Here is a 15094-nt window from a genome sequence, read left to right as displayed (position 1 = left end):
GATACACTGGGCCTTAGTTGCAGCACGTGGGATCTAGTTCCCTAACCAGGGATGGAATCCAGACCCCCTGCATTGGGAACACAGAATCTTAGCCCCTGGACCACCAGGGAAGTCCCAAGATTATAATTTTTAAATGGCATTCTATTGGTGACTGGGAAGGAATTACTTAGTTTTTTTTTTGTTAAAGAATCATGAAGCTTTATTCAGTACAGGCAGTGTTTTCCAAATTCTCAGAGTATTTGTGTTTTTTGTTCTCAGCACTGCCTTTTGTGAACAGATCAGGACCAACTTTCCCCCAGATTTGTCAGAGAAAATCAGACCCCGCTTTGGGTGGAGCAGAAGTTGTACATTTTTATATGTGATCCTTTGAAATGGAGTTTTTTATTTTAAAAAAGTTATCTTGGGTGGGAGGTTTAAGAGGGAGGGGTCATACGTATACCTACGGCTAATTCATGTTGATATATGGCAGAAACCAACACAAGGTTATAAAGCAGTTATCCTCCAATTAAACAGAAATAAATTTTTTTAAAAAAGAACTAAGGGCATAAAGCATGTGGAAACCCTTCTTGATTAAGCAACTGAAGACAAAATCCTGAGGAAACAAAGAGCTTAGAAATGCAAAAGTCATACGAAGATTAGGGATTATCATGGAATCTATAAAGGCTGCATTAAACATTGTGGAAATTATGTTTCAGAATTAAAGTTGAGAATTAAAAAAAAACACACCAGAGATGTGCATGCAGGTAAGGTTGTACGTACTGTCATTTCAACTCAATTCAGTCGCTCAGTCCTGTCTGACTCTTTGTGACTCAATGGACTGCAGTACGCCAGGCTTCCCTGTCTATCACCAACTCCTGGAGTTTGCTCAAACTCATGTCCATCGAGTCAGTGATGCCATCCAAACATCTCTGTTGACCCCTTCTCCTGCCTTCAATCTTTCCCAGCATCAGGGCCTCTTCTAATGAGTCAGTTCTTTGCATCAGGTGGCCAAAGTATTGGAGTTTCAGCTTCAGCATCAGTCCTTCCAATGAATATTCAGGACTGATTTCCTTTAGGATTGGCTGGTTGGATCTCCTTGCAGTCCAGGGGACTCTCAGGAGTCTTCTTCAACACTATAGTTCAAAAGCATCATTCTTCGGCATTCAGGTTTCTTTGTAGTCCAACTCACATCCATACATGACTACTAGGAAAACCATCGCTTTGACTAGTCAGACCTTTGTTGGCAAAGTAATGTCTCTGCGTTTTAATATGCTGTGTAGGTTGGTCATAGCTTTTCTTCCAAGGAGCAAGCGTCTCTTAATTTCATGGCTGCAGTCACCATCTGCAGTGATTTTGAAGCCCCCCAAAATAAAGTCTCTCATTGCTTCTACTGTTTCCCATCTGTTTGCCATGAAGTGATGGGATGGGATGCCATGATCTTAGTTTTCCGAATGTTGAGTTTTAAGCCAACTTTTTCAGTCTCCTCTTTCATTTTCATTAAGAGGCTCTTTAGTTCTTCTTCACTTTCTGCCATAAGGGTGGTATCATCAGCGTACCTGAGGTTATTGCTATTTCTCTTAGCAATCTTGATTTCCAGCTTGTGCCTCATCTAGCCTGGCATTTCTCATGATGTACTCTGCATATAAGTTAAATAAGCAGGGTGACAATATACAGTCTTAACATACTTCTTTCCCAATTTGGAACCAGTCTGTTGTTCCATGTCCAGTTCTAACTGTTGCTTCTTGACCTGCATACAGATTTCTCAGAAGGCAGGTCAGGTGGTCTGGTATTCCCATCTCTTTCAGAATTTTCCACAATTTGTGACCCACACAGTCAAAGGCTTTGGTGTTGTCAATAAAGCAGAAGTAGATGTTTTTCTGAACTCTTGCTTTTTCGATGATCCAGTGGATGTTGGCAATTTGATCTTTGCTTCCTCTGCCTTTTTAAAATCCATCTTGAACATCTGGAAATTCATGGTTCACGTACTGTTGAAGCCTGGCTTGGAGAATTTTGAGCATTACTTTGCTAGCGTGTGAGATGAGTGCAATTGTGCAGTAGTTTGAACATTCTTTGGCCTTGCCTTTTTTGGGGATTGGAATGAAAGCTGTGGCAATATGTACTGTGGCAAACAGCAAAAAACATCTTCCTTAAATCCTTCTCTTTCCCTCAGCTGTTTCTTGTCTTCTATTTTCTTCCAAAATGGATGCATTAGGAAAGAGGAGTGAATGAAGTTGGTTTTTTAATTTAAAAGGTGAGAGTGAAAGTGAAGTCGCTCAGTCGTGTCTGACTCTTTGCAACCTCGTGGACTGTAGCACCAGGCTTCTCCGTCCATGGGATTCTCCAGGCAGGAATACTGGAGTGGGTTACCATTTCCTTCTCCAGGGGATCTTCCCGACCCAGGAATCTTCTCGACCTGGGTCTCCCGCATTGGAGGCAGATGCTTTAACCTCTGAGCCACCAGGGAAGCCTGGTGAAAGGTAGCTATTAAATGTTATCAGTTGACTGAATTCTCTTGGATAGCTCTTTTATTAGCCTGTGAGCAATTCTTAATACATTTTCCCCACTTATAAACTCTTTATCTTATTTTATAGCCTACTCTAATATGTATTTAGTAAGTTCAGCCTGTAGGTAGTACTATAATTTGATGATATTGAATACTGGCATGTGATAAACAGTTTAGAAGAATTAGCCATGGGGGTGACTTAGTCCTTACTCTGCATTTTCATGATGGTCTCTTGCAACTCACTATCCCCTCCCCCCACCACACACCTGTTTTCTTTTACCCTCCAGGATTTTTCAAACATTCTTTCACTTACTGAGTTGTCAGATACAGGTTATTTTTCTCTGTATATATTTGCATTTTTTCTAATTGGAATCTCATTTTTAATGATACTGTTTGCACTTGAATGTTTTTAGTGTCTGCAACACCTCCAATTTAGTTCTCTCTGCTGATGGTTTAGTGTCTAGTGAGCCAGTTTCTCCCTTAGAATCTAAGTAGGTATTAGTCTGTAGGAGCTGAAGCTATTTTTCTTCTTTCTAGTCAAACTGTTAACTCAGACTCATTTGAGTTAGTTTTAAGATAGCCTTTGTCAACTGGAAATTTCAATTAATTTTAAGATTACTAGAAGCCACATGGTTCTTTAGTATCATTATTATTATTTCATTTATTTCATTTGTGTGTATATGTGCTTACTTGCTCAGTCATGTCCGACTCTTTGCGACACCATGGACTGCAGCCTGCCAAGCTCCTCTGTCCTTGGGGATCCTCCAGGCAAGGATACTAGAGTGGATCGCCATGCCCTTCTCCAGGGGATCTTCTCAACCAAGGAATCGAACCCAAGTCTCCCGCAATGCAGGCGGATTCTTTACCATCTGAGCCACCAGGGAAGCCTGGTTCTTTAGTAATATTAAACTAATAATTGTCTAATCAAGTAAGGTGATGTTTATATAGACCCTGGCTTGTAAAAGTAGTATATATTTGTTGGAGAAAAAACTTAAAACCCCATAGATAGCTGCTGTTCACACCTTGGTCTATCATTTTAGACCTTGCTTAGTATTTTTCAATTTTTCTTTTAATATGAGGATTTCTAACATTCACAAAAGTAGACAAAACAGTATAATGAACTTCCATGTACCAATCACCTAGTTCCAATAAGCTACAATTAGCAGCAGTTCAGGCAGTTCTGTTGCTCAGTCATGTCCGACTCTGCGACCCCATGGACTGCAGCACACCAGGCCTCCCTGTCCATCACCAACTCCCGGAGCCTACTCAAACTCATGTGCATCGCGTCAGTGATGCCATCCAAACATCTCATCCTCTGTCATCCCCTTCTCCTGCCTTCAATCTTCCCCAGCATCAGGGTCTTTTCCAGTGAGTTGGTTCTCTGCATCAGGTGGCCAAAGTATTGGAGTTTCAGCCTCAGCATCAGTCCTTCCAATGAATAGTCAAGACTGATTTCCTTTAGGATGGACTGGTTGGATCTTCTTGCAGTCCAGGGGACTCTCAGGAGTCTTCTCCAACACTACAGTTCAAAAGCATCAATTCTTCAGTGCTCAGCTTTCTTTATAGTCCAACTCTCACATCCATACATGACTACTGGAAAAAGCGTAGCCTTGACTAGATGGACCTTTGTTGGCAAAATAATGTCTCTGCTTTTTAATATGGTGTGTAGGTTGGTCATAGCTTTTCTTCCAAGGAGCAAGTGTCTTTTAATTTCATGGCTGCAGTCACCATCTGCAGTGGATTTTGGAGCCCAGAGAAATAAAGTCTCTCACTGTTTCCGCTGTTTTCCCATCTATTTGCCATGAAGTATGGGATGGGATGCCATGATCTTAGTTTTCTGATTGTTGAGTTTTAAGCCAACTTTTTCACTCTCCTCTTTTACTTCCATCAAGAGGCTCCTTAGTTCTTCTTCGCTTTCTGCCATAAGGGTGGTGTCATCTGCTCATCTGAGGTTATTGATATTTCTCCCGGCAAGCTTGATTCCAGATAATTAGCATGCTTACACCTAAAAAAATGAATAAATGTTTCTTTGTATTATTAAGTTTCCAATCTTTGTTCATATTTCCAATTGTGTCTTAACTGTTTTCAGCAGTTTCTTTGAAACCAGATTTAAAGGACATCCTCAGTTGCATTTGGTTAATATAGCTTTATGTCTTTTATTTAATCTGTAAATTCCTTCTCCAACTTTCTTTGTTTCTTGCGATTTATTAGTTAAAGAAACTGGGTCATTCTGCATTTTCCCATTGTCTTCATTTTGCAGATTATATCCTGTAGGATAGTTTAATGTTTTCCTTTGCTGTTGGTATTTCCAGAAAGTTGGTGGTTTGTGTTTATTTTATTATAAAAATAAAAATATAAAAAATTATTCTGTACATGCTATTTTGTAATATTTTTTCACAATAAAATTTGTATGCTCTAATGTCATTAAATTTGTTCTTCTATATCATTATCCTTAATGCTTGTATGGATTTCAACTCTTGTTAGCCTTTTAGCTTGTTTTCAGTTTTTTCCTGTTATAAACAACACAGCTGTGAACATCTCTTGGCTAAATAATTATTTTGATATTGGGAATGAAGATAAAATACCACAGTTCCATAGGAATTTTCAGTTATCATGAGCAAATTTTGTACTTTCAAATGGCATGAAGGTATTTGATGGCTTGGGTTTCCCTTACTCTTTTAAGGCAAAATGGACACATCAAGTTTTTAACCAAAGGAGATAATAATGCCGTTGATGATCGAGGCCTCTATAAACAAGGACAACATTGGTTAGAGAAAAAAGATGTCGTGGGAAGAGCAAGGGGGTAAGTAGAGAGGGGAGATTTATGACACATTGGCTATCTCATTTGTATTGGCTGATCATACACAATTGAATATAATGGTTTGGTCCTGTTTTGGTCAAATCATCTTGTGTCTTTTGAAAACGTACGCTCCTTAAAACACATTTGTAACTTCTACTGCTCCAGAGGGGAGAATGTGGACTGCTGAAAAAGAACAGAATATTAGTGGTGAGGATGAATTAGAGTGACAGTTTTAAAAATTCATTTGTTTAATTCATTTATGAAATGTTTTTGTGCACCTCCCATGTACTCTGATGTCTATTCTGTGCTAGGCTCTAGGGATCCAGAGTGATATTAATCCTCCTTAAAACTCACGTTTTGTAAGTATTTACTGAGTCAGCAACTCAAAGTGTTCATCTAGATTTATTTCATCATGATAATGTATTCCACACTGTTTTATTTCTAGTTGTGAAATTACTGAGGTCAAATGAAATTTTAAAGTTTTATTAAGCCTGTTTATTTCAGATTTTATCAGGAGAACAGATGAGTGGAGGACAGGAATTGTAAGTTATTGGTATGAGGAAGTATGGGATTATTGCTACCTTCATGTTATTAATAGTATTAACAATAACTCACATTTACTAGGGCTTACTATGTGCCAGAGACTCATCCTAAGTGCTTTCTTGACACGAATTACCTCATTTTAACCTCAGAACAACCCTAATATTTCCATTCTACAGATGAGGAAACAGACGTGTGAGGTTGCTTATCTAAGATCACACTGATACTAAAAGTGGCTGGCTGGCTCCAGAACCCACTGTTTTAACCATCGCCCCCAGATTACTGGTATGACTCTTGAGATGGGCCGCACTTGTCCTCACTATTTAGATGCCTGGGGTGCTCTGCTCCACTGTCAGGACATCTGCTTCTTCTAACCTAGAACAGACGCGGTGGATTCAGTGGTCCCATGAACCAACAGTGGAACTGATGAACCGTGTTCCCGTAGAGAAATAATTTCAAGTTGTTAAGTAGAAGTAACAGTGTAAGAGATGTTCCGTTTGGGGCTAAAGACAATGGGTCAGAAAAAGCACCGATATGTTTTGTCTTCAGCAGAGCTGGATTTTGTGTACGCCTCAAGTTCAAGGGAACTTGATTTCCTAGGATGGAGCCAAACATACTTTTGTGATTCAAATTAGATACGTCAGGGCTTCGGAGAAGGCATAGTCCCCATTTCTTTCTGTTCCCAAGGTGCTGGTAATATCAACTTCTTTGAGTCTTTTTGCTTTTCCTTTAATTGCAAATGTACAGATTCTTATAGAAACACAAGGAAATAACAGACATCAAAAAGCAAAGTCCCTTTTCTCCTTTTCACCCCCTCCATAAATATTTAATTTTTTGGTTCATGTTCTTTTAATCTTTATATATAAAGATGCAAATCTTAATATGTAAGTGTGTATACAGACATAAACCCAGTTTATGTATGGGGAAAGAATGGTCACGCTGCTTTTAACCTCTTTTTTATCCCCCAGTATTGCTAGTGTCTACAGATCAAAAGACTTATTTCCATATCATCATTTTCATATCATCAAAGTCATATGCTACTCCACCATGTGGAAAGACCATGTTTTTATTTAGCCAACCTCCTATTTGTCAAATGCCTTCAGTTGTTTTCTGTGTTAAAATTGTGAGCAATGTTAACGAGGAATATCCCTCTTACGTGTCTCAGTGGCTCTGCCCTTGCTTTTTTCACAGTACATTTTTAGAAGTGGAGTAACCTGGTGAAACATGAGTGTATCTTAAGGCTCTGGCTGTTTATCCTCCTACCGGTACGACAGAGTGTCCCTGATCTAGATCTTGAGTCTCAGGTGTTCATGCTGCTCTGTCTGCGCACTCTCACTTTTTTCACTTTGGGATGAAAAAATGAATCATCCCATGAAAAGGTGGAGAAACCAGGCTTTCTTTTTCTCAAGTAGCTTGTCATTCTGAAGAATTTTTCTTTTTTTAATCCCTAACTGTATACAGTGTCATATCTAAAATCCCGACATTGAAAGTTATAGACCTTTTTCTTGCTTTTAATTAAAAAAATGTTACAGTCTGGAACTCTCTGAATTAAGTAACCTTCCATGAAGGGTAAGCACCTGGCACATGAGTAGCAGGAGCACAGCCTCAAGTGTACAAATTCACTTTCTGTTGATCCTGTCACCACTTAACCCTGACACATAATGGGGCACATTGCCTCCTTTTGTGGAAATTGTGTTTATAAAACGCTAAACTACATTTCAGAGTCAGACCGTACCCAACCTTGGAACTTTTTTTTTTTTCTCAAACAGCTGCACACTGAAGCCTAAGGCACTAAATAAAAACAAGTTTAGAACATTTTTTATTGAGCTATAAATCACATATATTGGGATATAAAATTTATCATTTTAAAGTGTACAGTACAGTGGGTCTTATTATATTCAGAAAGTTGTAAAACCATCACCACTATTTAATTCCAGAACATTTCCACACCCCAAAAAGAAAACTAGGTATTCATTTGCAGTCACTCCTTGTCCCTTTTTCCTCGCAGCCCCTGGCAGCCACTCATTTACTTTCTGTCTCTATGGAGTGCCTGTTCTGGACATGCTGTATAAACAGGATCTTACAATATATGTTTGTTTGTTTTTAAATATGTGGTCTTTTATGTCTGGCTTCTTTTACCTAGCGTAACATTTTCAAGGTTCATTCATGTTGTAGCATGTAATAAAACAATTTTAGAAAGTGAAACTAATACTGAACCTACTAAGAATAGGGGTGATTCTTTCTAACTTCAGGTAGTTGGAAAACACAAGAGAGGCTGTTAGTTTCAGAAGGGTAGAAAGCAACAGAAAAGGAGAAAGCCCAGCAGAAGATCAGGAAATAGAAAAATACTGACAATGATAAAGAGAATAAATATAAAGGAAGGAACAGAGTAAGTGAGCTCTCTGTTGACCGAAATCAGGTTTATAGAGGAGGCTTTCAAAATGTACTTTTTACTTAACTTGAAACAGATCATTCCGGAATGGAAACAGTGATCCTTCTTAAGTCAGCTACTAGGGTCCAGACTTCCCAGGCATAGACCTCTCTTGACATTTGACAGATTATTTTCACCCAAAACATCAGCACATGGTTCTTCTTTTTCCTTCTGAGGCTCCTTTCATAGCAGCACCTGTGATACCGAGAACTCCTGGGACTATGTATTTACCCATACTCTGCCTTCTAGATGTTAACTTGCCACACTGGCTGGTGTTGAAGTTGGCTTTGTGAGTGGCATTTTTTTTTTTAACTTATTTTAAATGTTCGCTTATTATCAACTCTGCTTCAGCAGAGTTTATCTGAGTTCACTAGGAAAAAAGTGCAAATGATTTGAATTTAAGATGCCTGATGATAGCAGCTCTTGTCTGTCCATGGAGGGAATCAGTGGTACAGATAACGAAATTTTCATTTGACTTTGGACTGCCTGTCATATTCTGGCAACCTTATATTTTGCTTCTGTTACTTTTAAAGATCAGGTTGCTTCTATTTCACTTATGATAAGCAAGGTAAAACCACCTTTTAGGGGAAAAAAATATTTCCACCGATAACCTATAAGCAGACTGTGTAATCACTGGTTCTTTGAGCATAGATTTCATTGTATGGAGGTGACAGTGAAAGTCTCTACCCATGAGAATGGCTGCTGATTGCTCATCAGGCCAGAATTAGCAGCCTGATAATTGTTTTCATGGAAGTCACAGATGCTTTTATAACTTTTAATGTTCATTTTACTGAAAGGCATTTGCCTTTATATTCTTAAATTAGATGATTTTTCTTCTGAAAGACTGGAAACTCTTCCTTATACGAAATGTTATAAATGAGACAAAAGAAATAGAGTTGTTGCATTAAAAAGAAAAAATGTGTATTAAAAATATAGAAAACCTTTATCTACCCTCCTAGAGCTTTAGCAAGTCAATTCTGTAGTGACTGTTCAGTTCTTAGAGGTGCCAGGGGTCAAAACTAAAGCATGGGCCCTAAAGAGGAAGTTATTGTCACTACACACCTGTTCCATGCATCTCACTGGCTAAAGCTGTGCTTCTTGTTCTTAAATGTGCAGAAGTGTCATTTGGGCCTGACCTTCCGGAGGTACACTGACTCAGTAAACCTGGGAAGACAGAGCGTCATAACAAGCTGTCCAAGTGATTCTCACACAGAAGTGTAGGTTTTAAGAAGCATCAGCTTACAAGAATGGGCGTTGGGGGAGGAGGAGAGATGGGTCTGGGTAGTGCTGCCAGGAGGGAGAAGGGTAGGATGGGGTGGGGACAGGAAACAGAAAGTAAGAGGAGCTCTCAGAAGGAAGCAAAATGCAGCCCAGACAAAGCTGCTGTTTCCCAAGACTGCCTGAGCCTTTGATGGTGGAGGTGTCACATAGGAGGTCATCTCTGTTTGTGCACCTTTGGTGTGTGCAGCAGTTGTGAGTGCCCTGAATGAAAATACCTGAGATACTTTGAAGGAGGCAAAGATCAGCCTCCCTTCTCTAGGACAAGCTCTGGGACGGTATCCCCAGTCCACTCTGGAATCCAACAGGAGCAGAGGAAGAAAAAGAAGTTGTACATTTCTAACAGCTGTTTCCTCCCACATCTTTCTCGCCCCTAAATTTTTATGTTGAAGAGTCTTTTGTTTTGAGGGGAGAATTGAAGTCCTGGGGGGAGATGAGATTCCCCAGGGAAAGAGAAAAGATGAGGCCAGGACATCCCAACCTTCAGTCTGGCAGTCTTTGCTGGAAGCCTGCTGTGTACAGTGTATATCATGTTTGGCCTTGAAGATACAGTGGGGAGCAGATTGGCACTGTTTTTGCCCCTGGAGAGCTTAGCATCTAGTAGGGAAGACAGATAACTGCCCAGCTAGTTAGGCGACTAATTCTGTGATTAAACTCATAATGAAGATTTCTGAGAAAATATATGAGGTGCTATGAGATTATTTAATATGTGGTTTTTACCTAGTTTGAGGGCATAAACTTTAGGGATGACAGGAAAGCAAGAACTAGTGAAAAATTAAAAAACAGGTGTTGCAGCAGCCGAGGGAGGTGGAGGTGGAGGAGGAGACTGGTGTGTTAACGGAAGCCAAGGAGAAAGGTTTCATGGGCAGGATTCTGGTCATCAGAAGTCAAACGCTGCAGAGACGAAAAGGAAGACAGGTGCTGAGACGGGTCTTCTGCAGACAGTGAAAGTGAAAGTTGCTCAGTCATGTCCTACTCTTTGCGACCCCATGGACTGTACAGTCCGTGGAATTCTCCAGGCCAAAATACCGGAGTGAGTAGTCGTATTCTTTCCCTTCTCCAGGGGATCTTCCCAACCCAGGGATCAAACCCAGGTCTCCCGCATTGCAGGCAGATTCTTTACCAACTGAGCTACCGGGGTTTAGACTATTCCAAAAGAAGTTTCAGGATTAAGAGAGCCCAGGCCAGATTACACATGGTTATAAAAGGAGAGAGTGGTGAAATCTTAAGTACTATAATAGAGCTGTTACACTCACTTTGGGGACACTTACCATGAAGTACCTTGTAAAGTTCTGGCTGTGTTTGCCTGGTCTCCCCAGCTAGACTGACAGCTTTCCCAAGGTTATAACAACAAGCCCAGCCCCTGACACTGAATAAGCACGTGGCATTAGGGTCACCAGCTAGAGGTCAGAAACCTCAGATCTGGTACTGGTTCTACCATGTACCCCGGGCATGAGCAACTGTTTCCTCATCTATAAAATGGTGATATCGCTAACTTCCCTATCACATGGGCTGTTGAAAGAGTCTAATAGAACGGTGTATACAAGTGGACTTTGTCAGCTGAAAGTCAGTATTCAGTGGAAGATAGAACTGAGAATGTTCCATAAATGGTAATAGCTACTTAGAAAGTTCTGTGATGCTCAATCTCTTGTGTGTTTGTTTGTTTAGATTTGTTCCTTATATTGGGATTGTGACGATCCTCATGAATGACTATCCTAAATTTAAGGTAAGATCTGATACTTTGCGTTTCATGAGTTTGGGAAACTATTAAATGGATTACAGTTAAAAGATGAAAGGCCAGTTGGATGATTTAGTGACTTATCATGGTCCCAAACTCCAGTTAGTGAACTGAGGCTTTGTGAGCTTTCCCCAGCTCCTCTGACTTGTGCTTCTGTGTTTGTTTTCTAGTATGCTGTGCTCTTTTTGCTGGGTTTATTTGTGCTGGTCCATCGTGAGTAAGAAGTCTGCCTTGCTGTCCTGGAAGATGCTGTACTCTCTGTTCCTGAATGTTGGGAGTAGCTGCCGATCTGCGGTTGGTGGAGTGGAGAGCACATCGGCGCTTCCTGGCTGCGCTGGTTTGCATTCGTTTATGTTTCCATGCGAGTGCGTGTGGGCGGGTGTGCGCACCACCGCGTGCACTCGAGGGGACTTTCCGTCACAGATTTTCACATGTTGTCACTGTCACACTTCGCATTTTTGTACATCAGTGAATTTTTTATATTAAAAGGTTGAGCCAAAGCCCCCAGTGTTTGTATTTTGAAGCCAAGCTTCACTTCTAAAGTGCCTACAGAATTCTGTAAATGAAAATACAGCTCTGCCCGAGTTTGAAACTGCCATCCCTCCTTCTAATGGGAATGGCATATACTGAGGTGGTCGTAGTCTTTAACTTTTCAAAATTTTAAATAAAAGACTTTGCATATCGAAACCCCTTATCCCTGACTTGTGTTTGTCGGGAAAGCGTTTGAAATTTGCTTTCCTGTGCTGGTTCTTAGCGCCCCTTGGGGAGGTAAAGGCTTTGTTGGGAACAGTTTTTCAGCCAAGAAGGTTGTCCTGATGCTGACAATTGGTTTTTGTGTGCTTGTTTTTGTTTTTGTGAAGCCGAAGTAGGATCTCTTAGTCATAAAATTGACTCTTCACGAGGGTGTGGCTCAGATGTGTATTAGCCCAGCTGGTTGCTGAGAGGTTCAGTGACTCTCACTTTCCGGTAGACTTATAACCTTTTCTGTACCTGAGACGTTCTCAGCCCTTTCTGCAGGGTGGCAGTGAGTTTTAGCATCTGGGGGAGGCGTGAGGAAGGTGCTGGAGGGCAAGCGTGCTACTTGTTTTCTTTAGACTCTTAATTTGCCTGAATCTGTTCTCCTAAGTGCCTGGCTTTGCTTTTCTCTAATGCAGACTTAACAGAAGGCAAGGTTTAAAGTGAAAAAGGCAAAACCCAGCTGTATTTTTTTTTTTTTAATACTGAGACAGTAAAGGAAATAAGGAGTATGTGGTAACTGATGTGTTTTAAGCACAAAAGATTTAATCCTTTCTGTTCTGTCTGTATTAGTGTGAAATCTCAATACTTTGCAAAATAGTAGGCTAAATGAATGGTTTTTGTGATTCGTTCAACTGAGGTGGAAATCAGCCCATGCTTTAATTCTAATGGAATGAGAACAGGGACATTAATCTTCTGTCATCCTAAATCAGCCATCCTAAATCCATTCTCTAGGCTTTAGCCTTCAAACTTTGCATACAGACGCTTAAAGATATCAACAGAGTATGAAACTTGGCAAATTACTGCTAACAGAGCTTCTTTGAACCTGTCTTTGAGGATTACATAGTATTTCTATTTTCTCATGAGCCAAGGAGAGTGCTGAAATGTCCCCCACCTCCACGTGTGGTAGAAAATTGCTGCTTACTCCGTTCTTCCTAAAGATGGTGGGGTTAACTGGTGAGCCAGTAGTAACTGGCTGTTTTTGTACCAGCCTTTCTGAGACTTCTCTGGGGAGAAGTGGTGTGTTCTGCTGGCAAAGGTTGGGATCTCAAAGTTCTTTGTGATCCTAGCTCGCCAGAGTGTAAACATGCTTGTACTTGTATCCTCCGTGATCCAGGTTCCTCCTCCTTTTACACTTACTGGGGGGGAAGTGTTTATATTTTCCTCACTTGCTTATTTTCATACCCAGTCTTATAAAATTACTGTTTCTCCTCTTTTACTGGATGCCATAGTTTGAAGCAACAGCTAAATTTCTCTGAAAAGTAATCAGATCATTTGAAAATATTGAACTCACTCTAGTAGCCAAAAATTTAAAAAAACAAAAACAAAAACACATTATTTGTGGAATGAGGGACCGTGTTCCCAGGTTTTATATTTTAGTGGTAAAACATAAGACTTAAAACTGGGAGATTTTATTAGTAAATATAATGTGGCTTTTTGGTCACACCACAAGGAATGTGGGATCCTAGTTCCTTGAACAGGGATCACACCCATGCCCCACGCATTGAAAGTGTAGTCTTAACCACTGGTCCGCCAGGGAAATCTCAGTAGATGTATTTTTAAAAGCTCTTTGGAGATGTAAGAACTGCCAGAGGTGCTTGATTCATTATTTTCAGGGAAGTATAAGCTCTTTGAGATTTTACAAGGCTAGTGGGAAGGTAGGTGGATTTAACCATTGTGAGTGAAGAGAGTCGAAGAGGAGCTGAGAAAGCCCCAGCTGGGAGCGTGATGCTGGGCTTGTCTGCTGGCCGCGCTCACCCACTCTCAGCAGTCTCCACGCGCGGGCTCCAGGTGCCTGGCCTCAGCTCCAGTCCTGTTTCTCTCTGCTCCCACAGACTCTTCCAGCCGATTGTTCTGTCTAAACCGAAGCTCATGGCAATTCGTGCAAGCTTCCCCTGCACATTTCAACCTCTCTTCGAAGGCATGTGTGCCTGGATTCATCATTTTCTCATCATATTTCGTCATCTAAAAGCCGACATTTACCCGAGCCATCCCATTCTCACTGCCATGCCTTGACTCCAGAAACAACTCATGACCGTTGCTTGCGTGACTTTACGTCCAGTTTTCCTATAACGTGCTGGTCTGTGCCCGTTTTAGATAATTTCCACCTGTGAGTTCATTTTCGTACCCCTTTTACCTTTAGGAAGCGTCTCTTTTTGGACTGCAGATTTTGTGTTTACTCTCGTATTCCCTGCGTGTGAAGTTCAGACTTTGAATTGTGCTGACACGAAGCAACCTTGTGCTGTCCCGCCGTGTTTTCACTTATTTCATACTCTCATTTCTGCTTGTCCGAGTCTCACTTTTTTCACAGCGTAATTATCCTCTGTCATTCAGTGTTTGCAGCCTTATACTATTTGTGTATCCTGGTGGCTGTGGACTCAAGTTCCCGTGTCAGCTTGTAAGTTCCTCCAGTGCCGGAGCCCCGTGTTACAGACACTGCGCTCTGTCTTCCCAGCAGCATCTGGCAGCATATACCAAGTGCTCCGTATAGTCACGCACTGGAGCCGAAAGCAGTAACTAAGGGTAGCGTCACTGTTGCGCTGTCACTCTGGATCGGAGCATATGAATCATGAAAGTGACTTGTATTTGCCTGATATTTAGTGAGTGCATTGTCTTGGTCTTGCCAAATTTAAATCTAAAAACTTTATGTCCCAACGGTTCTATTAAAAACGGCATGTTCCCTTTCTAGAATATTTTATGTTAATCCTGTTTTCTTCCTTTTGTTTGCGTGTTCTTGGTCTCTTCCTGTGTTCTCTTTCTCAGTGGGAGAAGTATTGGTTTTTGTCAGTTTTCTTAGGGAGTCACAGGCTTCTCAAAGCACCTAGGCTTGGAATAAAGGCTCTGTTATCCCTGAATGTATTTCTTGGTCATTTGCATAAGGATGTTACCAAATGCTAATAACCCCTCAGGTGTGGGAGCTCCCCCTGGTTCTGAAGGTACCTTTCTTACGACATTTTTCACTCTGTTGAGCTTCAGAAATTCTAGCTGGCTGAATGGATTGTCCACCTTCCTCAGGACGCTCCTCAGGTTGTTGTTCAGTTGCTCAGTCGTGTCCTACTCTTTACAACCCCATGGACTGCAGCACGCCAG

At 40.9% G+C, this 15094-nt stretch overlaps 1 protein-coding gene across 3 annotated transcripts in view; it reads left to right on the top strand.

Annotated features, from left to right (window-relative positions):
- SEC11A (SEC11 homolog A, signal peptidase complex subunit) overlaps positions 1–11628 on the top strand; it is a 32256-nt gene extending 20628 nt beyond the window's left edge. For all 3 annotated transcript variants that reach the window (XM_052659507.1, XM_052659509.1, XM_052659510.1), the window contains 3 exons: positions 5166–5285; positions 11200–11257; positions 11440–11628. In XM_052659507.1, the coding sequence (XP_052515467.1) occupies positions 5166–5285; positions 11200–11257; positions 11440–11490 (229 nt within the window). In that variant the 3' untranslated portion in view covers positions 11491–11628. The remainder of the gene's footprint in view (positions 1–5165; positions 5286–11199; positions 11258–11439) is intronic.
- The last annotated feature ends 3466 nt before the right edge of the window (positions 11629–15094 follow it).

The sequence above is a fragment of the Budorcas taxicolor genome, chromosome 21 (assembly GCF_023091745.1).
Source record: "Budorcas taxicolor isolate Tak-1 chromosome 21, Takin1.1, whole genome shotgun sequence".
NCBI classification, from domain to species: domain Eukaryota; kingdom Metazoa; phylum Chordata; class Mammalia; order Artiodactyla; family Bovidae; genus Budorcas; species Budorcas taxicolor.
The sequence above is the reverse complement of the archived record's forward strand: the minus strand, read 5'-3'. Positions and strand labels throughout refer to the sequence as shown.